Source organism: Malania oleifera, chromosome 2, assembly GCF_029873635.1.
Source record: "Malania oleifera isolate guangnan ecotype guangnan chromosome 2, ASM2987363v1, whole genome shotgun sequence".
In the NCBI taxonomy this organism is placed as follows: Eukaryota; Viridiplantae; Streptophyta; class Magnoliopsida; order Santalales; family Ximeniaceae; genus Malania; species Malania oleifera.
The window spans coordinates 36,834,455-36,847,460 of NC_080418.1; the positions used below are offsets into that span (position 1 = coordinate 36,834,455).

General features: G+C 39.1%; 1 protein-coding gene across 5 annotated transcripts in view; it reads right to left on the reverse strand.

The window, feature by feature from the left end:
* LOC131149520 (uncharacterized) overlaps positions 1–13,006 on the reverse strand; it is an 84,088-nt gene that overhangs the window by 27,949 nt on the left and 43,133 nt on the right. For 3 of the 5 annotated variants that reach the window (XM_058100034.1, XM_058100036.1, XM_058100037.1), the window contains 4 exons: positions 10,394–10,944; positions 10,224–10,287; positions 10,003–10,105; positions 9,622–9,812 (listed from right to left, as the gene is read on the reverse strand). In XM_058100034.1, the coding sequence (XP_057956017.1) occupies positions 9,622–9,812; positions 10,003–10,105; positions 10,224–10,287; positions 10,394–10,944 (909 nt within the window). The remainder of the gene's footprint in view (positions 1–9,621; positions 9,813–10,002; positions 10,106–10,223; positions 10,288–10,393; positions 10,945–13,006) is intronic. The other 2 variants (XM_058100035.1, XM_058100039.1) reach the window with 2 other exon arrangements.

Sequence of the window (13,006 nt, forward strand, 5' to 3'; positions counted from 1 at the left end):
CACTTGATTACTACCCAATTAAGGGTAGAATCGGTCTACGCTACTAGAATCAGGCTCAGGAGTTCAATTACGCGAAGGGAAGGTATTAGCACCCCCTATGCGCCCATTCTTACGAACGGTACCTAATTAATCAAAATTTATCCTAAAATAAATCTAATAAGCCTTCCTATTTTACTCCCTAAAAAGTGTAAAGAAAATGTACAAAATAAAATACTATATAGATATTCCCTCAAAACTGGGGCATACCATACTCCGAAGAGCTCCCATTGCAATCATCGGAATGGAAAATCAATAAAATAGTTTACAAAAATACACTCCCGAGATTTTGAAATTTTATAGAATTTTCTAAGTGAAAGATAATATCCCGAGAGGTTTGGAATTTACTTGGGGATGAAAAACGAGTTTTCCAATTCAAAAATATTTTTTTTGTATTTTTTGTGATTTTCCTAAATTTTTATATCTTCCTTAGATTTTTCCCCAAAAAATTTAAAATAACCAAAAGGTAATTAAGCAAAAAAACAACGAAAATCAAGTCAAGAGCATTTTTAGAATTTTTTCTGATTTTTAGGAATTTTTCTGAATTTTTTATAAATTTTTTTGTGAGTTTTATGAATTATTTGAAATTCAAAATCAAATAAAAAAGTTAAAAAGAGAAGAACCAAGTGAAACGGGCTCAAGGGGGAAGATTGGTCAAGCTTTGACTGGTCTGAGGGAGACCAGTTTAAGGTCCAGGTCAGGACCGAACTGCCACGTGTTAATGGCCTAGTGGAAGAGGTTGAAGCATGTGGATTGCTGAGGTGTCACCATCTTGAGCGTTCAAGGAGAGTAAAGATTTGACGGCAGATAAGCAGTCACTTGAGGACCACTGAGCGCATGGGGAACAAGCTCGCCACGTGTTGAGAAGCGGTTAGGGTAGGCACGTGTAATTGATGAAGGCTTTCGACAAAGGAGGAATCATCACCATTGATGCATGGAGGAACTGCCACGCGTCATGATTGAGTGAGGGGCACGCAGGCGATGTACAAGTCGGGGTTGTGGCCAACTCTCAATCATTCATCGTGGGGTGATCAAACGGCTGACATGGAGGGGCTGCCAGACATTAATGGAGAGGGGGACAAGGACGCCAAGCGTCAACGCGTGCGGGTAAAGGGGCAGACACACGTGCCAGCTGCAGTTAATGTCTCTGACACCACGAAATCGCCACCGTTGATGGTATGCAGAGATCCAAGGGTGGAGGCTTTGATTGACACAGATCACCTACGTGGGCTAATCATGACCATACCCGGAGAGGTAATCCAATGGTTGAGGGCGCTCCATGTTGACGATCTAGATGAAAGGACAGGATGCCACCATGCATCAAGCAACGGACGGACGGCACGATCGTCGGGGTAGCCTCTGATATTATGCGATCCAGGTCCTTGATGAGATTAGAGATCTAACAGCTGCAAAGGGACCCAGTACGCGGCTAGATCTCTCTATCTCTTGTTCTCTCTTCTCCTATCTCCTGCAAACCCTAAACCCTAACTCAGAAACCTTGGGGTTTCTATAACCCCTGTGCTCGTCACCTCCTCAACCTCTCTCTTCCCTGCAATCCTAAATCTGAACTCCTCCTCTTCTGTGTCCAAAACGCCAATCCTTGATTCTGGATTCAGATCTCTCTCTACTCTTTTCTTCTCTCTGTAGCCCTTCCATTCTTTGCTCTTTCTTTTCTACCGCCTTCTTTTTATGGTCTACACAGGTGGGAGTGTATCCGAGACCGTATCGATCTTTCACCCCTTCTAGTAGCAAAGGAGTCGGCATACCTTGAAGGTGTTTTCCCTATCCCCAGCCTGGGCAGAATCCTGATCTGATCATCTCTGACGTCATCTTGTACACTGCAGAAGAGATCTGGGGCCTAGGAACAGGAAGGCCCTCCATCATCACAATGGCATTGGCAACTTCAAAGGCCCGGAATGAGGCCTCGAGAGCTTCTTCAGCCGCCTCCACGTAAGGGGTGGAAGAGGGTTTGGAAGAGGGTTTGGTCACCATCAAAACCGTCACCCCGTCTACACATACCATTTTCCCATCCACCACAAATTTCACCCGCTGATGCAAGGATGACGGAACTGCCCCAGTGTTGTGTATCCATGGCCTCCCCAACAAACAACTGTAGGACGGCGTGATGGCCATGACTTGAAAGGTGCTATCAAAGATGACAAGTCCGATTTGTACGGGGATTTCTATGGATCCCACCAATTCTCTACGGGTTCCGTTGAAAGCTTGCACGGTCAAGTTGTTCTGTTTCATGTAGGAAAGATCAATGGGTAACTTCTGCAAGGTCGTCATCGGCATAACATTCAGGGATGACCCATTATCTATCAGTACCCTCGCGATCATGTGGTCTCGCCATTTAACAGAAATATGCAGCACTTGATTGTGCTTTTGTCCTTCTACTGGGATCTCCTCGTCAGCAAATGTGATGTAATTGGTGGTTGTGAGACCCCCAATCACATGATTGAAGATATCGATGTTGATGTCTTGGGGGATACAGTCTTGGTTGAGAACTTTCAGCAAAGCCTCCCAGTGAGTTTCTGAGTTTAATAACAATGACAGGACGGAGATGCGTGCGGGCATTTTCTTGAGCTAGTCAACAATGTTGTACTCACTATGTCTGATTATTTTTAAGAACTCTTCGGCCTCCTGAGGTGGAACTGATTTCTTTACATTTCTGTTCTGCTCCACTGCCTTTCCTGAACTCATCTTTTCCATGTGCTCTGGTGTGTACACCATTCCGCTCCACATTGTTCTCATTCCTTTGGAGAACAACTCCATTATAAACTTGAATTTGACAATTGCTTATCACAAATGTGATAGATATTGGAATCAAAAATCATTAGTCACCTGTCCTTTTGCTAATTATGTATTTTAACTCATCTTCCTCTGGTTATTCATTCTTTTTCCTAGTCTATTTACTATGCTTCTATCCTATCTCACCAACATTGATTAGAAGCATGCTATTGTTGAAGAGATGGAGGCCTTGACTTCTCAAGGGGCATCGAAATTAGAGGATCCTCCTCCAAGTAAGGAAATGGCTAGGTGTCATTGAATGTATGCTATTATAATCCTGACAATACCATAGAAAGTCTAAAAGCCCTGTGGGTGGCCAATAGGTATACTCAAACTTATGATGTGGGTTACTTTGTGACTCTCTCTCCTAAGGCTTGATTGTATGTTGTTTGGGTTCTAATCTCTTTGTCTGTTAATTTCATGTTATGTGGCTCTTGCACTAGTTAGATGTTTAAAATGCATTCCTATGGTAAGGCAAGTAGAGGTGTAGATGGAACTCAAGGAGAAAGTAGTAGGTTTGCAAGTTGCATGAGGCCATATTTGGTCTTACACAGTCCCCTAGGACCTTGTTTAACAATTCAAGCATGGTAGAGTTTGGGATTTCCACAGCATTATTTTGGTCACTCTATCAATGTCAGGAGGAATGAGACAAGTGTGGTACCTTCAGTTGTTTATGTTGATGATATCATCAATACAGGTGCTGAACTCAAAGGGATTGTAGGTCTCAAGTATTGGATTCATAAGCAATTCCAAATTAATGATTTGGGGCCCTTCGCTATTTCCTTGGCATTAAGGTTGTCAAGTGCAGCAAAGGCTTAAATATATTCCAACTGAAATCTATTGTGGACTTATTGAATGAGCTAGGTAAGTTGGGAGATAAACCAGCACGTACTCCCAAGGGTCCAAAAATGTTGTTAGAGATATTGTAACAAACCTTAAAGACAAGCATCAAAATCCAAAGTTGGTTGGAAAGCTGATATAACTTACTGACACCAGGTATGACATATCTTTTGCTATTGAGGCTGTTTGTCAATTTCTAGAGAATCCCAAGCAGCCAAACTAGGATGCTCATTGAAGGATTCTTCAATACCTCAAAGCTCTCCTAATAATGGGTCAGCGTACAAGTGTACCGAGCTATTGCACATATAATAAGTGATTACTATGCTGCGATCTCTAATATCAAAGATGTTTTTTCTTGTAATGAAGTCTACAAACATGTTTTATGATAAATTGATAACTAAGCTTTTGCAAGCAATCATGTGTTCCATGAGACAACAAAACAGGTCGAAGTTGACAAACATTTCAAAGAGATTCTGTGCTGAAAAAAGTTGTGGCTACCCCAATTGTGAAGTCCCCTAACACTTGTTCACAAAGAACGTGATTTTTTCGATAAAGAGAGAGAGAGAGAGAGAGAGAGAGAGAGAGAGAGAGAGAGAGAGAGAGAGAGAGATTACAACCTAGGCTAGAATACAAAATCTTCCAAAAAAATAAAAATAAAAAAAAAATACCAAAATTAACCAAGAAATTCCCTCTTTAACCTCTTATAATTCACCAAACATTCCAAATTTGCTAGTTCCCTCTAGCCCTCCTTCACCGTAGTTTTACCATCTAACCGAATTTCATTTCCTCCACAATCAGACATTCGTAAGCTTAATTTATCCATTAAATGTGAAACTTGAAGATTCCTCCCAATCATCTCTTCTACAGGGTTGTGCAAAGTTCCATCCTCACCCATTTGCTTTCTAACCATACATCATTTTCAAAAATGCTAATTCCCTTCAATCCTTGCATTGGAGGCAGCACATATGTCAATCCCCAAGCATATCAAATGAATCAGAATCACAAACATGATGTCCCAAATCTTATCCAAAAGCGGACCCCATCTCAATCAAAATCACTAAGGTCTTCATTATCCGAAATAGCCCCCAAATTCTTTTTTCCTTGCAAATACTAACCCTATCACCGGTAACACATCTGAACAAATGGCTCTTCTAAAATACTTAAATCTTCCTCCTGAATCTCTCCTCAGAACTTTTTGTTATCTCATCAGAGGCAGCTGGCTTTTCTTCAAATTTTTTACACATTTCAACACCCATCTGAACTCTCTTCTGACAAGCATGGACCTTTCAGCCCATGAACTTGTCAAAATTTGCTTCCTTACCATTAGATTTTCCCGCAAAACAGCATTATTTACCCCAGTCTTGGCCTCATAAGAATTCTGGTTCTTTATAGAACCCCCTTCCCCTTTTATTTTCATCCACTGCAGAAAGCCCACTTAAAATCCTTTCTACTTACAGAATTTCCTCTCCCACAAACAAGAACAGAATATCGACTAAACTTCCAGAACTATTAGAGTCGAACAATTCTTTCACTGCCTCTTCCCCTCTAATCCTGTAATACTGTTTGTTTGTAAGGAAGAGGAAAAACCCTTTTGGCCATCATGAGTCTGCTTCGAAGACATACATTACAATGTCAGGTTTGCGCCTATATTCTGCTTTGCAGATTACAAACCTACTGAATCTCTTGGCTGCCTACAAGGCTACAACAGTAAATAGGAGAACTCTGGGCTTGATCAATTACTCCAACTAAGAAATTCCTTCCATTTCTTAATCTGTCACTCCTAGACAAGTATCCCTGCTCTTTAGACATATGACTTAAGCCTTGTGTTAGGGGTTGAAAGTGTGACCTCGGTTAAATGGGGAGGAGAGATGTCTTCAATTGCCCTCACCAGGGATTTTTATACTGGATGTTGAATTATTCAGATGATGGCTTGTGTGGTTGTCTTGTTGATTGAATATAACTACTAGTTCCAAATGTCATTGAGTATGAAGGTCGCTTGTCTTCATGAATTCATTATTATTCGAACTGATATTCCATGCCTATGATGGCTTTCGGAAACCTCTCGAGTGTTCATGACAGCCGAATTGAACATGCAGTTATTGGCTGAACCTGTCGAGGGAGAGCCTCGACGAGTGCCGCGCGGCCCGTTAATTGAGTTGAAATTGGAGATCCGTGACACCTAGCATATTATAAAAAAGAAGATTTTTGGCAATCCTTGCTACCTTAAACCTCACAAATAAAAACCTCTTGGGCCTTGTTTGAGATCTGCACAGCTCCATGGGCTATTGCACCAGCCTCCTGGTTCTGTTAGCATTATTCAAACAATGAGCCTGCTCAATAGAATGACCTATCAAGGAAGAAAAAGAACCCTCCTTCATTTCCAAACAATGCTCCAAGCCCGAACCATTTTTACCATGACTATCGGCCTATTCAATTAACTGGCCTCCTCCTTTTTCAAGTACCTGGCCCAATTCCAAAATGAAAACCAACCACACCATCCCAATATTCTTCACCTCATCCTCCCCAAGAGCAACCCTACCTGCTTTTTCTAACGCCACAGCCTCTTCCATAACCCTAGCCACCTTGACTATACAGAAGTTTGCACCCAACTGGTCAACTGCAGCTTCCAACATATAATTGCAAATCACCGCCACACCAGAAACAGATCTGGTCTTTCCCTGCCACCACATTGTAAATCTATGTCCAAACACTATATTTACAACCTTCACCTTCACCTTCACCATTCTTCCCAGCCGTCACCACTCTGTGATATGAGAGTAGGATTACTTACTTCACCTTTACCACCCAAATTCTGGATTAAATTACTTAGCTATTTCGCAAAAGCCATTCACAAAACTTTGCTCCCATCACCTTTTGGCACCACCTAGGATGAACACTGAAAATGACGTTCCTTTCCACCCCAGCCCTAGCTCTAGAAACTTTCCCACCTTCATCAACCTAATCGAAACCCGCTATCAAACACTTCCTAGACCAACACAGCAAGAACTGAGAACACCTTCCTAACTGATTGAAAATTGACAAACCATCAGCAAACCAAATAACATCCATAGGGAACCTCACCAACGTACTGTGAGAGATTTTTCCCAAGCATGAATAGTTAAGGAATCTCCCCAACCTTGTCCAATCTCTGATTAAAAGTCTTTCCTTCAATCTTGATCAAATGATTTTGCATCTCCCTTGACTACAGCTGTCAAAGCCATAGTTCAATCCTTTGCGAGAGAGGAAGGAAAATTTCTCAAAAGAGAAAGAGAGCACTTCCCATCGTGAGAGGAATCTTCACAAAAGACTTGCCTAGACAACAATCTCACCAAGCTAGGGTTGGATGACATTTATACACCTCTAAAGTTGAGGGGGAGTGTTAAGAGTGCTGGAATGGTGCAGGTTATTGTTATCAAATTGTTTCAGGCATATTTTTTTCATGTTATATTTATACACCTCCCAAACAAAACATCTCTCTTAGTTTATTCTCTTTTTTCTCCTCCTTTATAGAACAAATGTGAACCCACATATTATCAAGATAATCAAGTTGAATATGTCAGGCTAACAACAGCCTATGAAATTGATGAAACTAGCACACCCTAGTTACCACGAGTCTCATAAAGTCTTTCCTAATAAGTTCCTTAAACATAACAGAGCATAGAATAGCACTCATTGTTCCTTTCACAAACAAACTCAGTGAGAGAGGTAGTCAAATAGGTTCAACATCAATATATATGTGTGTGTGTCAAAACATCATGGTCAAATGAAAAATTCTCTCTCTCTCACAGACTCAGATTGAACGAGGTGCGGGAGATCCCTTATTTGTTCGTATTCGAGAATAATATTTTTCCAAATAGATGGCTAAGATTCTCCAAAGAGGTTGTGATTTGATTTGCTGATGTTTTATCAATCTTCTATCAAATGGAAATGGGTTATCAAAGCGTTCATAGTACTGGTTGTCAATTAGGTGGACAAAGGTGGGGAAATTTCAAGAGTTAGGACTCAGGTGGGAAGGTAAGAAGTTTTTGGTGTTCATCCCTGGTAGTGCTAAAGGCCGTGGCATGTGAACCTTTGCAAATGACTTTTGCAAGATAGTTAAAGAATTTCATCATGAATCATGTAGGCGAGTTGCAATAGAAGGAAACAAGGGCTTCATTGCTGGAAAACACAGCTGATTGGAGAATGTCCATAGAGTCAATGTATCTAGGGTTTTGGAAGGAGCTGTGAAGATAGTAAAGGCACCTAGAATTGAGCTTGGGGAAGATGAGGCAAAGATTACTGCGCCAAGATGCTACGTTTTCGTTTTGGACCTGGGCTAGGTAATTGAAAAAGGAGGATCTTCTTTTTTAACTATGCTGGGCCAATTAATTCAACAGGCCCATAGTCAAGGTAAAAATGATTCGGGTTATTCCACTGGAAAAAAAAAAAAAGTAGATTTCTTAGATGGCTTATTCTCAGATGGGCCATTCGTTTAACCAGGCCCATTGTTTGAAAAATGTTGATAGGGCCCAAGAGGCTGGTGCAAATATTCAAGGAGCTGTTTAGTTCTCAAATAAGGCTGAAGAGGATCCTTTGTGTTTCTAAAGACCAGAGCTGTTTGGCTTGGAGTGATGGATTAAAAAGAGAGCACTTGGAGAAGCAGTAACAGAAGGAACTTCTCAGCCAGAGCAGTAGCTAACATCAGTTGGAGCACAAATTGAGGGAGTTCAAGAGATGCCTGCATTTCAACCCCAGTTTTCTCCCAGTAACTGCTATAGGAAGCCCAGGGAGTCAACAGGTATGTTGACTTCCAAGCACACTCCAGGTACAAACCCTATCTTGCAATGCTCATTTTCTAAGCAGATTCATGATGATCAAGAAGGTTTTTCATTTTCCTTAGGATAAAGCAACAGGATTAAAATGTTTAGAGGTAAAGAGATCATAAAAAGGAAAGACTTCTTCCAAACAGTTCTGGAGTTTTGGTTGATTATTCTATTTTTTCAGCTGGACAAGAGATTCCACTAGAAGAAAAGACCTCTAGTGGGTCTTCTAAAGTGGTTATAAAGGAAGGGATCCCATAAAAAATTATGATTCTTGCAAGGCTGAGAGTTGGGGGAAATGTTGTTTAGATAAAAAAAACAAAATGTGAAGGAAGAAAATTCTGATAAGTCTAGGGTTTACACACATCGGAATTAGGGCAGATGGATGGGTGTCAAAATGAGGAAAAAACTTGGAAGAATTCAGGAGAGCTGCAGGTGGCAATTTAGGTATACTGGAAAAGGACCACTTTTTGAGAAGGGTGGGACCAGGAAGGGGGTCAGTAGTTGCAAGGGAAAAAAACAATGGGGGGGGGGGGGGGGATTTTTTAGATAATGAAAATGTTGAAATCAGTAATTTTAATTCAGATGGCCATTTGCTTGTGGACAAAATTAAAGAACAGTATGGTTGTGTTTCTGATTCATCTTATGCATGGGGGTTTAATGTATATGTCACCTCCTCCATTGGAAGGATTGGAGGGAATTAATATTTTTGGGTGAAAGCAATTGTATAAGGATGAAATTTTGCCCTCCCCTAGAGAGGAGGTTTCAAGGAAAAATCGTCAAACTCAGCATTTGTTGGATGAATCGGGTTTACACAACTCAAGATTGTGAAAGAAATCAAATTAGGATGGATTGGAACAAATCTAAGGATAATAAGGTAAGAAGGAATTAGCACAACTGATGTGTTTGGTGAATTAGGGACTTTCTTGGTTAATGTTTGTGTAGTTTTATTTTTATTTTTTTTTTATTTTCGATTTATTTTTTTGATTAGTTCATCTCCTCATGTGTGTTGTAATTTCTCTCTTAATATATCTTCTTTTATCAAAAAAAATTCATATATACATTTATATGTGTGTGTGTGTGTATATATATGTATAAAATTCCTCAACAATTATCAAGAAATGGAAAATTGGCAACATGAAACAACTGCATTTACCTTGAGGCTGAATGATGTGCCTGGCAAGTGGCTGTAAGCTGTACTGGATGGACTGGTAGGCATCAGATCCATATGTGCAAAGGAAGAATTCAATGCAGTGGGTGAAGAGGAAGAAGATGATACGACCAACTGGGGTTTTATCCACTGATCACAGTCTTGTGCAATTCTTGATAAGGCTGTTTTCAACCGATCTGAGCACAATAAGAATAATATTCAAACAAAAAAATTCCAGTGAAAAGTAGCTTAGTCCAGATATAAATGTTCAATCAGTGAATGATGGAAAAGAATACAAAAGACTGAAAATGGCATGGCAAGGAAAGAAATAGAAAGCATGAATCAGGAAATAAGTAAACAGAGAAATGAGAAATGAAAATCGCTTACAATTAAGAGAGCAAGGTAAGCCTTTTCCAGCAGGATGGGTGTTGTGATGACCAAATGTTTCAAACACAAAATGAAAAAAGACCTCGAACAACTGGCATATCCCCTGCAACAATCTACAGAATCAGGAGAAAAGGAAAGGAGAAAATGAAACATCCTTCCAATTGTATTGCAATTTAGTAAAACAGAAATGAAACTGAGGAAACTGTCAAATAGGGGCATACCTTAAAGAATTCAACATTTATAATTTCTAATTTCTGCATAAGCCTCGCATATTTATCCATCAACCTAATGCAAAAATCCACACACAACTCAATTTATCTAAAGACACTGATATTTTAAGATTCCAATGACAATATAAGATCACAAAGGGTGTAAACTACAGGCATCTCACCTTAAAAGGCATAAAGATGATCCTGTTTGAGCCGTAACCTCTTCATCATTACAATGAGAAGAGTGATTTCTTGGAATATTTTGTTTAGAAATCCGACTAGGAAGTTGACTGTCCTCATCAATAAAATCTGCTAGAAGATCTTCGTTTTCATCTTCTGAAATAGAACTATTGCCATTCATCTTATTTGCATCACTGTTTCTTGGAGAGAATGCATCGCCAAGAAACATTTCATTACAATTTCCATCAGTTTCTCCAGAGATTCCTGTCCCATTAAGCAGGGAAGTAGTATGACATTCTTTGGAAGTACATGTCAATTTTAGAAAAAATGGGTTTCCATTTTTAATCCAATAAGAAAATCCACTGTTCTTGGCAACAGTTTCAAGAGCGTCTGCTGATCTATTGGAATGAATCAGACGGGCATTCGTAGAGTTACTATTAGAAGAAACAATTAGAGGTGCTCCATCACCAACCAGGCCAGCAAAACTGATTACTTGTATTGTGTCTGGTGGCATTTTCAGCCAACTCTCCTTTTCAAGAACCATCTTTAGTGCCTGGAAATAAATTTTTTTTATATTATTATTACTATAAGTATGTACATATGTATTTCTATATATATACATGTGTTTTCGTGTAAATAAGATCCCATTCATATTTGCAACTACATCTAAACATTGTGAGGAATGTAAAGCATAAATTTAGAGTAAACCAAAAAATATGGCCTAGCAGAAAAAAAAAAAAAAGTGAGAACAAAAAAACCAACTAATAAAATAACTATAACTAGTCACATATAATGACAGAGAATACAACTCCAAAAAGAGTATGCAAAAAACATACAGCTGAAAAGATAAGGAAAAAGTTAGTTTTGTTTTTTTTATAGAAAAAAAAAATTCATTAGATAGAGAAAGAATTTACAATCAAGAGAGGAAAAATCTCCTCAACGACATTTTAGAACCCCGAGAAAAAAAAACAAAAAACACAAAATGTCAAAGGCAGCGAAAGAAAATCAGCGCGCCCTAAGAAGATAATGCCAATCACGCTGAACATCTGAAAAAATCATCCCCTTAAAGCGTCCATTGCCCACACACCATAAAGAAGCCATGAAATGAACCTTTTCCCACGCCAGAAAATATTATAACTTCTTCCCCAAAAATATATGCAAGTTATGTTCCTTCCACAAACCCCAAAAATAAAGCACAATTACATAATACAATTCTTTCCTTCTTCCTACCAAACCCAACAAAAGATATTGCCAAAAACTCCTCAGTTGTCCTTGGGCAAACCCAGCTTTCTCCAAAATAATTGAATAGCTTGTTCTAAACCTTCCATGCGAAATCGCAGTGCAAGAAAAGATGTGAAACAGATTCTGAACAAACAAAACAAAAGCATGCATATATCTAGAGAGAGAGCCTTTAAAGGTCTCCTAATCTGTAGCAAGTCATTAGTATTTACCCTATTTAGCACAACCAACAAAAGAAATGCTTTGATTTTAGGGGGGATTCCAAATAACTTTGTAGAGTGCAAAGGAGAAATTGATGCCAACCAAGAATTCCCAGAAAGATTTACATGAATAAACCCCCAAAGGATCCAACAACCAGGATAGACTATCATCTTTTGAAGATACCCTACAATTATTCAACATGACCAACAAATAAGATAACTCAAGCATTTCCCTATCATTCAAGGATCTCCTAAAGTGAAAATCCCAAGAAGGTGAAGGACCACCAAAATCTACTCTAAAAGAAGAAATGGGATCATTCTGCTTTGAGCTCAAGCGAAATAGGCAAGGAAAAGGGGTGGACAAAACAACATTCCCCAACCAAAGGCCTTTCCAAAAACAGATATTACAGCTCTCACCCAAAATAAATTTAGTATGGGGAATAAAGAGAGGGTAAATCTAGGAAATAGCTTTCCACGGACTTTCCAAAGAACATCTAGAACCCAAATTAGTATCCCACCCATTCCCATCAAGTCCAAACTTGTTTTTGATAACTTTATGCCACAAGGAAGAATCCTTTAGCGGGAAACACCAAAACCATTTAGCCAAAAGAGCCATGTTCTTAGACACCAAATTTCCAAGACCCAAATCACCCTCCCTCTAAGTCCTAAAAACCACCTCCCATCTCACAAAATGATCCTTAAAAACCCCTATCCCTGACCAAAGAAAATTTCGAGTAATTCTCTCAAACTTACTAGCAACTCCTGCTTAGTAGTTTAACAAATATCTAAACAGTATAAGAAACAAAACAGCGAAAATTGTAATTGTATTTATTTTTAACAGTTTCTACTAAGTGCCCATGGAGAGATTTAAACCATGGCTCACAAAGAGATGAAGATTATCTAAGAAACAATTCTGAACATTTGAGCAAACAGAAATCTGCAAATACATGCATACATAAATATTTAAAAGATGTCAGTATTGTCTCATATCAATACAAATGAATATCAAGGAAGACACCTTGACATCAAAGTCTTACTAAAGGGCGAAGTGCCAAACAATATGAACAATCCTACAATGCATTGTTCTTGAAAATTGCATTGTTTTTCTGAGAAAACTACAAATTGCACAAAAGTACAGTTAACACATAGCAACAATTATGAAGATATTGAGACTCA